At 55.8% G+C, this 14,939-nt stretch overlaps 1 protein-coding gene across 14 annotated transcripts in view; it reads right to left on the bottom strand.

The window, feature by feature from the left end:
• Positions 1 to 14,939, bottom strand: part of CCDC88C (coiled-coil domain containing 88C) — a 124,992-nt gene that overhangs the window by 42,291 nt on the left and 67,762 nt on the right. For 12 of the 14 annotated variants that reach the window (XR_014242408.1, XR_014242409.1, XM_082384452.1 and 9 more), the window contains 6 exons: positions 14,600 to 14,883; positions 13,827 to 13,908; positions 13,313 to 13,471; positions 6,286 to 6,432; positions 5,496 to 5,640; positions 2,214 to 2,398 (listed from right to left, as the gene is read on the bottom strand). Coding sequence is in view for 12 of the 14 variants with exons in the window: in XM_082384452.1 (XP_082240578.1) it covers positions 2,214 to 2,398; positions 5,496 to 5,640; positions 6,286 to 6,432; positions 13,313 to 13,471; positions 13,827 to 13,908; positions 14,600 to 14,883 (1,002 nt within the window). In the remaining 2 variants the exon portion in view is untranslated. The remainder of the gene's footprint in view (positions 1 to 2,213; positions 2,399 to 5,495; positions 5,641 to 6,285; positions 6,433 to 13,312; positions 13,472 to 13,826; positions 13,909 to 14,599; positions 14,884 to 14,939) is intronic. The other 2 variants (XM_082384458.1, XM_082384456.1) reach the window with 1 other exon arrangement.

The raw sequence follows: 14,939 nt of genomic DNA, 5'->3' as shown, positions 1-14,939 counted from the left end.
GACATCAATGCAGATTCACAGTCGCAGGAAGGAGGCAGCTTCTCTAAGGTCCGTGGAAGTTTTGCGGGTTAGAGGGGAGGATATTAACTTCAGGGAACTAGGGTTTCCACAGACATTTCAGACCTAAGCAAGCTCGCAGCCTGGGCTATGCTTGGGGTGTGGAAGAGCCAGGCTGGCACCAGCGGGACCTGGGGGTTCACTGATTGACTGAGGAGTGTCAGCTGGGGCCCAGACAGGCCACATGGGGAGGAGTCGAGCAGGGTGGGATGGCTGAGGCTGGAGAAAGGAAACTGGGGTGAGCTGAGCTGGATTAGGGTCCAGCGAGCCCTCCAGCTGGGGCTGAGGTGTCCACCCATCCAATGTTAGGGGGCACCGTCAGTGCTGGGCTCCGGGGGGAGAGAGCAAAACCACGCCTGCTGGGCCAGGACAGGTTTGGTCGGGCCGCAGGCAGGCTGAGCAGGATGGGCAGAGGGCCGCCTCCCAGGGATCCCGGCACCAGACACAGGACGGGCCTGGGAACGGCGGCACCTCCCTCCTGCCAGGGATCCTATGCCAAGACATGCCTCCTAAGGACCGTGGCAGGAGAGGGCTGGTGTCCCACCAGGGAGCTGACCCCAAGAGGAAGCAGGAGGGTGGGGACCGAGAGACAGGGGGCTGAGGAGTAATGCCAGGCAGGCAGCACCCACCGCCATCCTGTTTGTGCAGAGGAGGGGCCAGGGTGAACCACGAGGGCGGGGAAAAGCGTGAGCGGTCATCTCAGAGGGCTGCTGGGCGCTGGGCCAGCGCTATCACATTGCGGGCTTTCTGCAGCAGACCCGTGAGGACCCACGGAGTCAACGGTTCTCGTCTTTCTAAAGGCTGATTCTTTTTTCTCTTGGCCAAGGTCGAACTGCCACTTATAAAGACATTTCCTGTGCTAGGGCCATGTGAATCTAAAAAACCTAAACTGTCCAGCTGCCTTCCCCATGCTGTTCTACACTGAGAGACACGGCATGAGATGGGGTGGGGTTTTCTATTGTCCTACGGAGACAGGACAAAATGCTCGTCGGCTGAAATGCTGCAAGGCACACAATGCTTCAAAGGGACAAGAAGAGCGAGTTATCAAGCCTGGGAGGTCCCATGAGGGGGCTCCAGAGACCAGTTCACAGAAGGAGGGGCCGTCCCAAGCCTCACACAGAGATAAGGGACCGGCACAGCCAGGACCAGCGGAGCCCAGGTCTCTCCCTGCAGCCCGCGTCCCTCCCACCGCCTGTGCAGCAGTGAATGACGCTGGCAGGACTCAGGGGCAGGTGGGACACCCGAAAGCACCAGGCCTGCATGGCGGTCAGCAAGCAACGGGGCTTGTGTCCTCTTCCTCAGCTGGACTCTGGCAGCTGGTGTGCTCGGAGCCCACGATGCAACTGTGCCATCGCAATGTGGCCTAGGTGTTCTGAGGCCCTCTGACCTGGAGTGACCAAGACTTGGAGGCGATCCCTAGCCTCTCAACGGCCCCTTCCTGCACCTGAGACTGAATCCCCAGTGCAAATGGGGGGGTCCTCCTAACTGTAGAAGGAAGACTGGTCTGTAAGCCTTTGCCTGTTCTCCCAGATGTCTGGGTTCTCCTGTGCTCCTGGGAAGACCCAGCAGCTGTCCTGAAAGGCAAATACAGTTCCGCCATCTCTGCTTCCCCATCTCGTAAACTGAGAGGAAGGAGGTGAGCACTGATCCTGTTTTACCACCAGCAGTGCCCTAAAATGCCCATCAATGATCCCTACTCCCCACACACGTAGGTACGTCTTACATCATTGCCTCCTCTCCCCTATGACCCATCCTATGCTTCTTCATGGTCCACTGGTTTCTTTTCACTGAGCCCTTACCACGTGCCAGACTCCTTACACACACTACTAGCTCACAGAGTCCACGCAACACGTATGAGGTGGGAAGCCCACTAACCCCATTTCACAGATGAAGACAAGGAGGCACACAGAGGTCAAGTACTGTCCGAGACATTCCCTCAAGGCAGTGCAGGCACGAGCCACGCTGCCTCTTGACTCCTCTCACAATTGCTCTTGTTCTTCTAGTATTGTATAATTAACTGCGGCTGCGCTGGCTTCTGCTTTTCTCCCAGCGGTGCATCCTCACCGACACCTGACTGCCCTGCCTGGCCACCGACTAGTCTCTATAGTGCAGACCGGGCTGGGGGAGGGGTGTCCACCCGCCCCGGGCCGGGTTACCTTCTTGTTGAGCTGGTGATTCTCCTTCTCCAGCTCCCCACGCTTGAGGCTGCTCTCCTCCAGCGCCAGGGACGCGTCCCGCAGCCCCTGGATGGTGCTCTGGAGGCTCTGGTTCTCCTTCTCCAGCTTCAGGATGCGGCTAGAGGCGCACTCGTTCAGCTCAAACACAAACGACTTCCTGGAGGCTGAAGCACAAAGTTGAGTCAGGCCCGGGATCCAGGAGCCTCTGCTTCCGGCCATGAGCTGGGGCCATCGGGCCCCCATGCCCTAGGTTTGAGGGGCCTGGGAAGGGCTCCCATAGGTTGGCTGGGTGCCCCCCATTTCATGTGCTGCCGTCGTTGCTGTTAGTGCCTGAAAGTCCCTCAGGCAGTTTTGGTCCCTCTACTGGCTCAGCTGGGCCCAGAGCTTAAGAGGAAAGCAGATTACAGGGAAGAAGCCAATGCAAAAGTTAAGACTGTGTTAACTGCTGGGAACTGTTTTTTACCAAGCTGTTAACCAAGTTGACCGACCGTACAACTCAAGGGTCTTAGAGCCTAATAGAGATGGCAAATAGGCGACATTTTCTGTGCCAGCTCTGAGAGTAGTGGGAGTCTGGGTGGCTCAGCAGGAGGGGCACGATAATCGACTAGTTATGTCTGTCACTGGTGGCAGAAGGCTCTGTGGGCACGTATGCCCAGTACTTGCCATCCCTGGCTAAGGTCCTTTGGACAGAGATTTCATTTTGTAATTTCACAATTACATTGACAAAAAATGAGACAGTATATGTAAATTGCTTTAAAAATTCTAAGTGCGATGAAAATATAAGCTAAAGATAGAAAAAGGGAGATTATCTACTCTGCTTTCTTTCAAAGAGCTTGAATACAAATGGAGAAGGGGGCATAGACCTGAGAGTCAGGAATGGGAGTCCTTAGCTCCTTCCTGCCACCAGGAGGTGCATGACTTTAGGTAAGTCATGGGGCTTTTTCAGGAGAAAGGAACGTGTATGAAAGTCCTTGAAAGAAGGGGTTGGTGTTGTTCCGTCCCTGCCTGTCCCATCAGTGCCACGGACTCAGCTCTGGGAGCCTTATGACACTGCTAAGAGGGCTGCACCCCGACCTGCTTCTTACTCATCACCCCAGGGGCAGGGGTACACACAGGACGATGGCTTCCATAGTGAGCACATCAAGCTAGAAACAAGTGTGTGTGTTCAGATCCTCTGGGTGCTCGTAAGGACTAAAAGGCATATGCCACCCTTTTGAGCTCTCATCTTCCACCGAGGACAGCAGTTCAGACCCAACAAGCCTGAACGTCCTCAAGACCCCAAGCAACAACAGGCAGTGAAGCAGTGGAGGTGGACGGAGTGTCCGCGGCTCTGACCCAGGCCCAGCGCTGATGCACATAAGCACACGTGCTTGCAACATATGAAACTACGCTACAAATGAAACAAACCTCAGCTAAAACTCAGCTAATTCTCAGCCTGGGATCAGTGGGACAGTACCCTGGCAGCATTCATGAAAAAAGAACATCTTCTAGTTAGGGTGAAATATATTTATCATAAAATTTACCATTTTAAAGTGTACAGTTCTGTGGCATTAGCTATATCCCCATTGTTGTGCAACCGTCACCACTATCCACCTCCAGACTTCTTCATCATCCCAAACTGAAACTCTGTACTCATGGCGACTAATTCCTAAGGTCCTACAAGTTAAACAACAGCATTGACCACAAGCCTCCTTTCTTCTCCCATAAAAGCCAGTGCTTCAAAGACTATTACTATGACACAACAGTTTACTACTGAGTGCTATGCTCATTAGCACCCCAAGCAACCAGAGTGATGGGATGTATTTCAATAAGACCGTGGCAATAAGAACAGCTGTCCCTTATTGTTGGCTGTGGGCCAGGCATGGCATCATGTTTCACTGTCTCCTCCTATGAGGCAGCTTCATTACCCCCATTTGGCAGATAAGGAAACTGAGATCTAAAAGAGGTCACCCAGCTAACCTCCAGTGGAGGAGCCAAGACTTTAAGCCAGGTCTTTCTGAATCAAGAAGGCAGCACACCACACATGCAAAAGTATATTCAGGCTCTGCCTGCATCACGCCTTCATTCAAGTCAATGCTCATTAGCTCCCAGCTAAGCACCAGGAGTTGGGAACACCAAGAATAAATCATGCTCACTGACCTGAAAGGGCCCACAAACTATACTGAGTAGTCATCTAAAGGGGTGAGGCTTTCTGACCCCACAGGTCACCCTGGTTTCTAACAGAAAGACTCTCATTTGGTCTGGGACTGTCCCAGGAGGCCTGCACCACTTCTCTGCTCCACCAGGGGGCAGTGGTCCTCCCCGATGGACCTGTACTCCTCCCAGAGCCGGGAATCAGGGTGATCCCACCCTCAGCCCCCAGCACAGTGTGTGGGCACCGAAGCACAGATACGACTAACTTCCCTCACAGATGAGCAGTTTAATAAGCTGATTTTTTGTCTGGAACTGATGGGACCCCTCGAAGAGAAGACGTTTCCAGCTACATTCAACGACCTTGCCATTATTTGAGGGGGTGTTTATCAGAACTGAAGAAGCAGCCCCCAAGCCAGCCAAAAGCCCTACCTCGGTCTGTCCAGCTCTAAGTAAACAATAACGCGCACTATCAGGGGCACGTGTGCTATTTCTGAACACAGGAACTGGCTCATTGTTTGCTGGGCGCCGAAGCTTCCTGCTGCGGTGCTGACTGCTGTCCCACCCACCTTCCCCTGGCCGACACCCCATCTGTCTGCGCAGGAGCAGCGGTGCAAGCACAGGAGGGAAAAGAAGAGGCCTGGGTCCTGTGAGAAGCAGCCTCTTAGCAGCTCCCACCTAGAGAGACAGAGAACAGACTGCACCAGTCTTGCCCAATTATGCAAATGAATGGAGGAAATAATGCCCAAGGTACATTTCTAATGGGGATCAGTGACCACTGGGGACGTCTCCTGCCATCCAGAGCTTTCAACCATCCACAGACAGGCCTATGATGTCCTCCGGTGCCAGCGTGCTGTAATCTGGAAGCTCCTGGGACCGTCCATATGGGAAATGGGAAACCTGGCAACACTTGATTTGTGTTTCATGTCCTGACATCAAGGCTGCCAGACCCCTCATGTTCTCCCTGGGGAGAAGGGTAATGAAACAGTTCCAAATGGCACTTGAAGGAAATCCTACTTACTTGGGGTGAATGGATGGCCTGACATGGAAGATTCAGAGCTGAGGGCTCCGCTCCTTGGATGAGGAAGCGGCCTCAGCCAGACTGGCTCCCAGGCACCGGGCGCTACCTACCGTCGGACAGGTCTGCATTCTTGGACAGCTGCTCCAGCTCCCAGCCGAGGTGGGCGGATTCATTCATGCTCTGCTTCTGGGCAATCTCGAGGACCATGTTTTCTTCCAGCAGCTCCTCTATTCGCTTCTTATCCGTGTCCCGGTCCTAGTGCAGGAAGAAGGACGGAGTGAGATCGTGTCCGGGGGGCCCCTCTGGACAGGCCCCGGCCCCCGTGCATCCACCCTCATTCCCCGAGGATGAATGGACCCCAGGCACCTGCTCACTTCCCTGCACAGAAATGAGTCCAACACAGGGCGCAGCTCTGAGAGTTACAGCCACCGTAAGATACCCTGACTGGCAACGGAGGTGATAAGAGAGCCGAGGTCTCTAACTGAATGCTGTCTGAACAAAGTGACTTATGGCCCAGGGCTTTAGAGCAAGTACCATGGTGACAGGTGGCTTCGAGGCTCTAGGGCACCTAACATGCCTTGAGAAGCCTGTAAAGAAACTCACAAATCACAGCTCAGCCCACACCATAAAAGCCAGCAGAGACCCTTCTTGCAGAAGACACACACGTTAGCTCATCTGTACAGAAAAGCAACCCAGAGGTACCGTCCTATCCATCTGTAGGCGTTCAGTGGTGCCCACCCCAGCCCGCTGAGCTGAGCGAGCTACTCTCTGCAGTCAGCGAGTTACTGTGTCGGCAGTGGCACCAAACCCAGTGACGGAAAAGCCAGAGAGGGGCGCAGCACAAACCCGAAACCTCCCCAATCTGTTTAGACAGATCTGAGCGACAACAGCCTGCAATACCAATTCCAGGTCGTGAAGCTTTGATTTCAGCTGCAAGTTCTCTTTCTCCAGCTCGTGCACTTTATCGCCCCGGGCTCGAGCGGCAGTCAGCTGTTCCTCCAGCATGGCCTTGGTTTCAATTAAAATGATATTATCTTCTCTAAGCTCCTGGGCAGCAAAAACAGACATGAGCACCATCAGATAAAGGCACCTGGTTCAGGACGACGGGGCTCTGAGACCAGAGCTCCTCCAGGCCTCTGGACCAAAACAAACAATCCAGGGATAAGATTGCTGCTGCGCGAGTTTCATCTCCACTTTTGAGCACCTCCACCTTTTTCACTGGGTCAGGCCAAATGGACTTTCTCGACTGAAAGAAAATATTTAAGTCCGGGAAGGTAACTTTTCCTATGCCGGCCACAGTGCAAAGGCATGTGACATCTATAACCTGGTCTGGTCGGACAAGTGGACTCCACTGACAGATCCGGGACCTCGCTGAGCCTCCATTTCCTTAACAAGGAAGGGGTGGGGCTAAGAGTCTGTCCTAGGTTCAAGGACTGAGTCTAGTCCTCTCAATTCAACATTCATTCCACTGATCAGGGTCTTCGGGAAAAACAGCTATTCAGACAAGCTTTCGTTCAATGCACAGCTCGTATTTGCACATTTTACACACATACTCTTGGAAAAACAACAGTTCTCAGCGATGTCCTGGAAACAGGGAGTCTTTAAGACTGTGAACCCCATAAATAAGTCCCTAGGCCTCCTGTGTGCCGGGCACGTGCCGGGTGTAGAATATGATGGCTGTTCCCTTGCAGGGTCCCTCACAGGCAAGGGGTCCGAGGAACTCTTGGTCCCGTGCACGTAGCCCAGCACACACAAGCGATTCAGAGATTTCACCTCATCTCTGTTCCCCTCCCCCACCGGTTAAGGGGCTTCTCGGTTTCTCCTCACCCCAGAGTTCTTCCAGCACCTCCGGGGGAATGAGATTCCCTTGAATGCCTTCAGCTGGTGAACGTGCGCACAGGGGAACGTGTCCGTTTCTCCCGGTGGGCAGTGTTCTGAGGCTTGCCCCGCTTTGGGGTTCTAACAGCTGGGAGCTGGGCTGGGAGCTCTGCTTATCCACCACCCGTTTATTCGCCCTGCAAAGGCCAGAATCCAAGATACTTGGTAGAGGGAAAACTGCAAGCCTTCCGATCAGCGGACATAGTTCTGATCAAAGCCCGGCAGCCATAAAAGGTATAATCATTGAAATTCTAAATTCCCTGGCGCCCTCTCTCTGCTGGAGATGATGTCCGCTGTGTGGTTGTCCCTGCCCCACTCACTCTTCACAATGGCCCTTGGGGGAGGTAGGAACAGTGCCTTCCTACGGAGGAAGAGGCTGATTTGGGTAACTTAAGGAATAAGCCCAAAGTCACAAAGCCAGCAAGGGGTGAAGCTGGGACTCGAACCTGGGCCAGAGAGTTCCAGACCTGTGTTCTCTCCACCGCCCTCAAGCTGCCTGCAACCCATCCTCAAGGGGCTCGTGTGGATAAGAGGCCCAAAATATCAATAACAGTGTGAGCCACAGCAAACAGAGGGGTTTCAAGCAGGAAGAAGACCTGGTCCCCCCGTCTCTGGCCACCGTCCCGTCCCCACTGTTCTCACCTGGCATTCCAACAGGCCTACACACCAGCACTCCCAGCCCTGAGCTCCCACAGCACAGGCCACCCCTTCATCCTCACGACCAACTCCTATTCAACCTCCAAAGCCCAGCCTGAGTTGGCCCCTCTGAGAAGTGGTGGCAGATTCTCTCTGTCCCACCTGCTGAGTCAGGTACTTGGGCTCCCAGAGCACCCTGGGTATGCTGTGAGGCAATGGTGAGCTGGCCTGTTCTTCTCCCCCAGACTGTGAACTCCTGGGGGCAGGACTATTCCACTTCTCTTGTGGGCCTCACGGAAGTGTTCAATGAACACCTGTCAGCTGAATCATGCCATGACGGTGAAGTACAGGTGGCATGCGAGGTGGGCCTTGAAGGCCTCAGAGATTTCCAACAGGCAGGGACAGACAAAGGTGACCAGGAGCAGAATATAGCACTGGGTAGGATGACTTCTAACTATCAATACTATTCAAAAACATCTCAATTTTCTGGTGGTATCAACTTCCACCATGTATTAGGCAACAGAAATAACCAGCCTTGCACACCTCACTGCCTCAGAAGTGAGAAGCCAGATCTGCAAGAAAGTGAGCCCAAGCTCCCTCGGGAAGCCCAGGGCTCGGCCCCTAGGGAGACACCCGCCTCCTTGCCTCTGGGCAGCTGCCTGAGGCCAGCCCGCCCCTGAGGACCTGACCCCAACTGAATCAGGTGCCTATTTAAAGGCCTGACCCAGCCCAGCAATCAGCTGAGGGGCCACGTTTAGGAAATCACAGGCCAGGCCTGACGGCTGGTCCCCAAATGGCTCGAGAGCTGCCCCTGCTCATCTACGTGATGACCAGGAGCAGTGACTGGGAAAGTGGGCCGATGGCTCCGGTCCCCCGCCCGCCACGTGCGCTACCAGCCGTGGGGCCTGAAGCAAACGCATGTCTCTCAACCACCGATCCCTCGTCCTCTGCTGGGCACGAAAACAGGGCTGAGGTGGGGATCAGAGGAGATAGCACACGTGAAGTAGTCTGTGCACGGGGCCCGAGGCCCAGTAAGCAGGTCGGCTGCCGTTACCACCACCTTGTCACGCCCCCGTGAGACACTGTTCAGGGCAGTACTCACTGAGCATCACCAAGCGACAGGCTAACAAAAGCACCGAACTCCAGGAGGTGGGACAGAACCAAAGAAACAACGGGCTCCTGTCCCCTGCACTTGGGACCACAGCACCCAAGCCCCTCGCTAACCTCCGTCTGGTTCCGCTGCAGCCCCTTAAGCTTCATAGAGGACCAGCCTGCTTTTAAATTTCTGATTCGAGGAGCGTGGTGGACTGAACCATAAACCAAGCATCAGGTCTGTCCTGCTCTAACTTCTTCTTCTACCGAATTTTATCAAAACTCCTTAAAAGTCATTAGGAAACACAGAGTCCCAAGTGGGAACAGAGTCTTCCTGCTCAAGGTGATCTTAGTTCTCTGCATTTCAACATTCTCGGCTTACAATGTGATGTCCAGGTGCTGACATGAACTGCCAGAGGCCGGGCGTCCCTCTACCCACCCCATGGCATCTGAGGCAGTGGCCGCCGTCACCCTCTCCCCCGGCTCCCCTCCCCTACACCCCTTTGTCTGCATGACCCCACCCCTTTTATTTCCTCCTTCCTCGGCAAGGCTGGGGTCCCAGAGGTGGAGAGAGGCATTTCAACGCCACCTTGGTCCACCTCTTCACCGACTGCGATGCTGGGCAAGTTATTAATTTATTCTCAGTTTCGTTACCTGAAAAAATGAGAGGACCTAACGCTGGCTGCTCAACCTCACCAGGCCATCAGGAGGCTTAAATGTGGTGATACGGTTTGAGCTTAACACAGTTAGTTCCTGGTGTGTGGAAAAAGCTGCATAAACACAGTTATTGCTGCTCATTTAAAACCTCACTGCACCTACTGTGGGCCAGATCATGGGTCTGTAAAGGGCCAGAGAGTAAATATTTCTGGCTTCTCGGGTCCTAAGTCTGTCACGACTACTCGCCTCTGCAGGTACAGTTCAAAGGCAGCCACGGGCCGTGTGAATGAGCAGGCGTAGCTGTGTTCCAATAACACTTCACTTGTAAGAGCTGACGGTGGGTCGGACACCGCCCCGGGACTGATGGAAGTTTGGCCATCTCTGAGCTGGACAATGTGGGCACCAAGGACCCAGACTCAAGGTCAGGAAGGCACAGACCCCGTCTTCAAGGAGCTCCCGGTGTGGGTGGGAAACAGGGGATGCATCATTACGACACCACGCGATGAGTCTGCCGGGGGTAAGAAGGGGCCTAAAGGAATGGGGGGCGGGGCTGGGGATGCAGCCCGCAGAGCTTGGCCTGCCCACCCCTCACCGGCCCTCCCTGTGCCTGGGAGATGCGCTGTGCCGAGGGGCCTCAGGGGGCACCAGCGGACCTGAAGGGGACTCGGTTTGGCCGGAGCAGAGAGTTCCACGGGGACCAGAGTGGGTGTCAGAAGAAGGGGTGGAGTGTGGACTTTATCCCAAGAGCAACGGGGAGGTGCCTGAGGAGCTCTTAGAAAGGTCACTCTGGCAGCAGCCCAGGTGGATGTGAACGAGAAGAGGTGGGGGCAGAACGGCCAACTCAGATGCTTGTGGAGGGCATTCTGGAATAAAGATAATGTTATTCCTGCGCAGGCACTGGAATAATGTGAACAAGCAACAATGCAGAAGGCCGGCCGGGCACTGGGACTCACTCTCCAAACATCCGCCTCGGCCAGGGACAGGCTGGGAGGTGGGGAAATGGGCTCTGGAGGATGGAGAGCACCTGGGGCTGCAGGAGGAGGTGGAGGAGAAAGAAGAATCAAGGCCGAGCCGGCTCTGGCTTGAGTACCTGCCTCGGTGGATGGTGAGTCCAGTCTAGAGACAGTATGGGCGGGTTAGAAGGAGGGAGAGACACTGGATTTGGACACGCTGACCTTAAGACAGACTGAGGTCTGGAGTGCGGGAGAAGCCCAGCCCAGGGATGAAGATTTGGGACCTGTCAGTCTGTACGTGCCAGCTAAAGAAGAGGCAGAAGGCAGAGAAGACATAATGGAGAAAGGCCAGATGGTAGAAGCAGAGCAAGGTGACCACCACCCGCGTGGGCCCAAGAAGATGAAGTTCGGGACTCAGGAAAGCCAGGTGAGTGAGGGGTGGAGGGTGGTGATGTCCGAGCCCACAGAGGGGGTGGGCGAGGGAGGCTGGGAAGTGCCCACCGGACTGGCACAGGAGTCGTGGGCCCTGATTCTCAAGCATGGTTTCAGGCGACCAGAGGTAGAGGCAGACCTGGAGGAGTGGGTTAGAAGGTGAGGCAATGAAGGGCACAGCTGGTGTTCTCTCCTTTCAAACAGGCTCGGAGAGGGACCGGGGTAGCTCGAGAGGGTCAGGGGAGAGTGGGAAGGGTTTGATTTTCTTTTTAATTAAAGGTGAAAAATAAAAACTAAAGGTGAGAGCATCTTGAGGATCCTAAGGATGGGACTCAAATCAACAAATGTATCTTGAGCACCTCCCCCTGCTGAAGATGACAGAGATGTAGTTTCTGACTTCATGAACTGCACTCTGTGGGGAGAGCTGTTGGAACCCCAGAGTGCAGGTGAGCGACCCTGCCTGGGGTCAGAGAGGCTTGGCCAGGGCGGAAGTCGAGCTGGGGCCCCATTCCCCAGGCCCAGCCAGATGGGCAGGGCAGACCAGACCATAGCCCATCTCCCCTCCTGAACCTGGGCACTGCGGAGGGATATCATAAGAATGTGATGTGTGTGTGCACCGCACCCCAGGACTGACCATTAACCCAGCTCCTGACTGCCTTGCCAACAACCCAGCAATCACTGCATGGATTGGTTCCAGGGGCCCCCATCTCTGTGGAGAGGGGCTTGCTAGCGTAAGCTCATTGGAAACGTGCTCCCGTGTCACGAGACGCCAGGGTACAATGGTCTCAGAGACGCCCAGGCCACTCCTCCTTTCACAGATGGGGACAAGACTTGCCCAACACCCACATAGTTGGTGTGGCAGCTAGGACCGTGCCCTGCTATGTCTCTGCCTCTCAGACTACTGTTTCTTTCAGAGCCAGCACAGACCAGGAAGCTATAAATCCCAGAGAGGAGCAGAGACAGGCCCACCTTATCTTTACCCAGGACGCACACGGCACCAATGCACCTGTCCTCAGCGTTGGGAATTTCAGACCATAACAAAACATGGGACAACAAGAATCTCCCAGGCAATCTTTCTGCCTTTGTCCTCCTCCCACGCGGCCCTCTGGACAGCAACCCCCGTGCCCTGAGAGCAGTGAGGTGAGACCATGCTTTGCAAAAGCAAGTCAAGGACCACCCCGTGCATCCACCCCACACAGTCCCACTGTACCTAGGGGTGCCCACGCCGCTTTCCTCTCCTTGCTGTTTTAATCCTTATGTAAACTAGACTAGGACCCACATGAAAGCCACCAGAAGTTTAAAAACAAAACATGGAAATTTGTGTTCCATATTATTCTAACCAAAATTAACCTCGCCCTCTCCCTGAATCCCTGTCCTTTAACTTTCCTCCCACGTGGCACCAATGCATTCTTCCTTCTGTGACATGCAGCTGCTTCTCAGCGGTGAGACTGGACAGGCTCCGGGGGAGGGCACCTGCGCTGCCTGTCACCCCCCCGTATGCAGAGGAGTGCCCCTGCGTGATGGCTGTCCACAGCCGTGAGCCAGCTCGAGAGCACGACCGTGCTCCTCTCTCTGCCCTACTGCCCGTCACACCTAACACTGTCTTGTTCCAGAAGAGACAAAAACTCATGCTTCTTCCCTGCGTAGTCAGGTAGGATCCAGGCCCTGCCCTCAGGGCTCTAGGTCCACACGAAGCCTCTGGCTAAGCAGGGCGGATGGCACGTCTGCAGGTGGTTTGCAAGGACAATGCACCGACTCCAACGTGCCACTAACATTCCTCAGGGAACAAACGCTCCTTAAGTAGGTCTGAGGAACTAATGGGCCCTGGAGCACAGCCTGCCCCATCCCACCTCCGCCCAGCCCGGGAGCATGTCAGGGCCAAACAGCCGTCCCCAAGCACGCCTGCCAGCAGCTGGGCAGGAGGCCTTGAGCAGGGAGAGGGCAACACAGGGCCCCTGCGACCTGCGTTCAACCCCTTCAAAAGCCACCTAGGTGGCGAGAAGAGACTTGGGGATTATTTCTTACCGTCAAACAGGCTACTCAGTACGTCCTGACATCCTGATCTCACCCCGCTAGTTAGAACCATCTCCAAACCCCAAGATTGGCAACGGGGACAAAATACTTCATTTCTCAGAAAAGAGAGTCCAGGAACCTGCAGCTGATGCGAGGCAGTCAGGATTGGTGGGTAAAGCATCAGTGACCCCACCTGGATCCTGGTCTCTGGGCCCCCTTCAGCCCCGACACCCTCCCCTGCATCTACCCGGAGGCTGGGCGCGTACCTCCATGCGGGCCTTGTAGAAGTCCACGTCGTGCAGCTTCTCCCGGCAGCGCACCAGCTCCATCTCCAGCCTCTCCACACGGTTCGCCTTCTCCCTCAGGGAATCGAGCTCATCGCGATAGGCACGAGCAGACCGGGCATCAGCCGCCAGCTGGATATTCTGGGAGACAGGCAAAGACAGGGGAGCCTAGCTTAGGGCACCCCTCTGGGGAGGGAAGAGAGGGCCAAGTCTCTGAAGCGCAGCGTTTCCAGGACATCTCGGTGGCCGAGGGGCTCCACGTGCAGGCCACCGCGTGGGGTCCCCGCTCGCTGTCACTAAGAAACAGTCACCCCCTCAGCCGTTCTCAGGACAACCGGCTCTCGGGCAGTGTTACTCTGAGCGGGAAGGAAACAGAAGCCTTTGCTGGAAGCTCCCACCGTTGCATTCCCGAACCCCTGGGCCACAGTCGCCGGGGAGTCCCAGCCACCCCGTCCCCTCGACACACACAGACACACAGACAGGCCTTCCTGCTCACCTCCTGCTTGACTTTCTGCAGCTCCAGCACCAGCTGATCTACCTCATGCCTGGTGTCCACAAGCTGCTCTGTCTTCTCCTCCCTGGGGGCGATTCGGAGCGAGTGTGGTGAAAAGGCTTACTTGGCAAGCAGCGGAGCGGCCCACCACCCTGCAAGCCCCCAGCAGGAAAAGGAAAGGGAACTGCGTTTCTGGGGATGAGGAGGGGAACTGGCATATGGGGCTTGCGGAAATGTTCCTGACTCCAAGTCTTTTCCATTTTTAACTTTTCAATGCCCACCCTCAAACTGCATCCATTGGGCAGTGGGTTTCCCTCTGGGGGCACAGAGAGGTAAGGAGACCCCGGCTGCAGCGGCACCACTTCACTGCCAGGCAGGCAGCAGGGCCCACTGGTGACGAGGTGGAGGCGGGCAGCTCCCGAGGCGATGGGCAAAGTGGCATATTCACCAGCTGCAGGCAACGGGGCCGGCTCACCAGACGGGGGCGAGCCACATCCTCCCTCCAGCCCAAAACCATACCAGTGGGTGGTCATCTACGCCCAGACGGCCTGAGCGTGGACAGGCAGGAGCCCTAGAGACCTGGCAGAACAGGCCCGGGGAGGTTCCTTGCGCAGGCCCGGGGAGGGTCGCAGATGGCGCTCAGAGCGGAGCCCAGCTGACGCTATAGGGCCCGAGTCAGAGCTCTCCTGTTCGCTGCACCACACGTGCTAGAAACGGGTGTCTGTGACACGCAGTGCAAGAGCAGAACAAACAGCCCAGCCGACCGGAGGACTCACAGCTCCTGCCTGACGCGGCGCAGCCTGGCCTTGGTGTCCGCCAGCTCCACGGCCAGGTGCTGCTTGTCCTCGCTGGAGAGGCTGCTGGTGGGGCTCGGCGTGGACTCGGCGCTGGAGGACTTGAGGGGGCTGGGCGGGTGCTGGGCCTGGAGGTAGTCCCGCTCCTGGGTGAGGTCCACGATCAGCTGCAGCGGGGCGGGCGGGGGAAGGGAAGGAGCGCTTGCACCCGAACTTGGGGCACAGTGGTCAGCGGACAGGAAGAAAGTGAGCGGCGTCGGCCGAGACTGAGAAACCAGGAGGAAGCAGGAGTAACGGGATGTAAAAAGGAGCATGTGAACGA

The sequence above is a fragment of the Balaenoptera borealis genome (assembly GCF_965194805.1).
Source record: "Balaenoptera borealis genome assembly, chromosome: 3".
NCBI lineage: Eukaryota > Metazoa > Chordata > Mammalia > Artiodactyla > Balaenopteridae > Balaenoptera > Balaenoptera borealis.
This window is presented reverse-complemented; position numbering and strand designations above follow the sequence as displayed.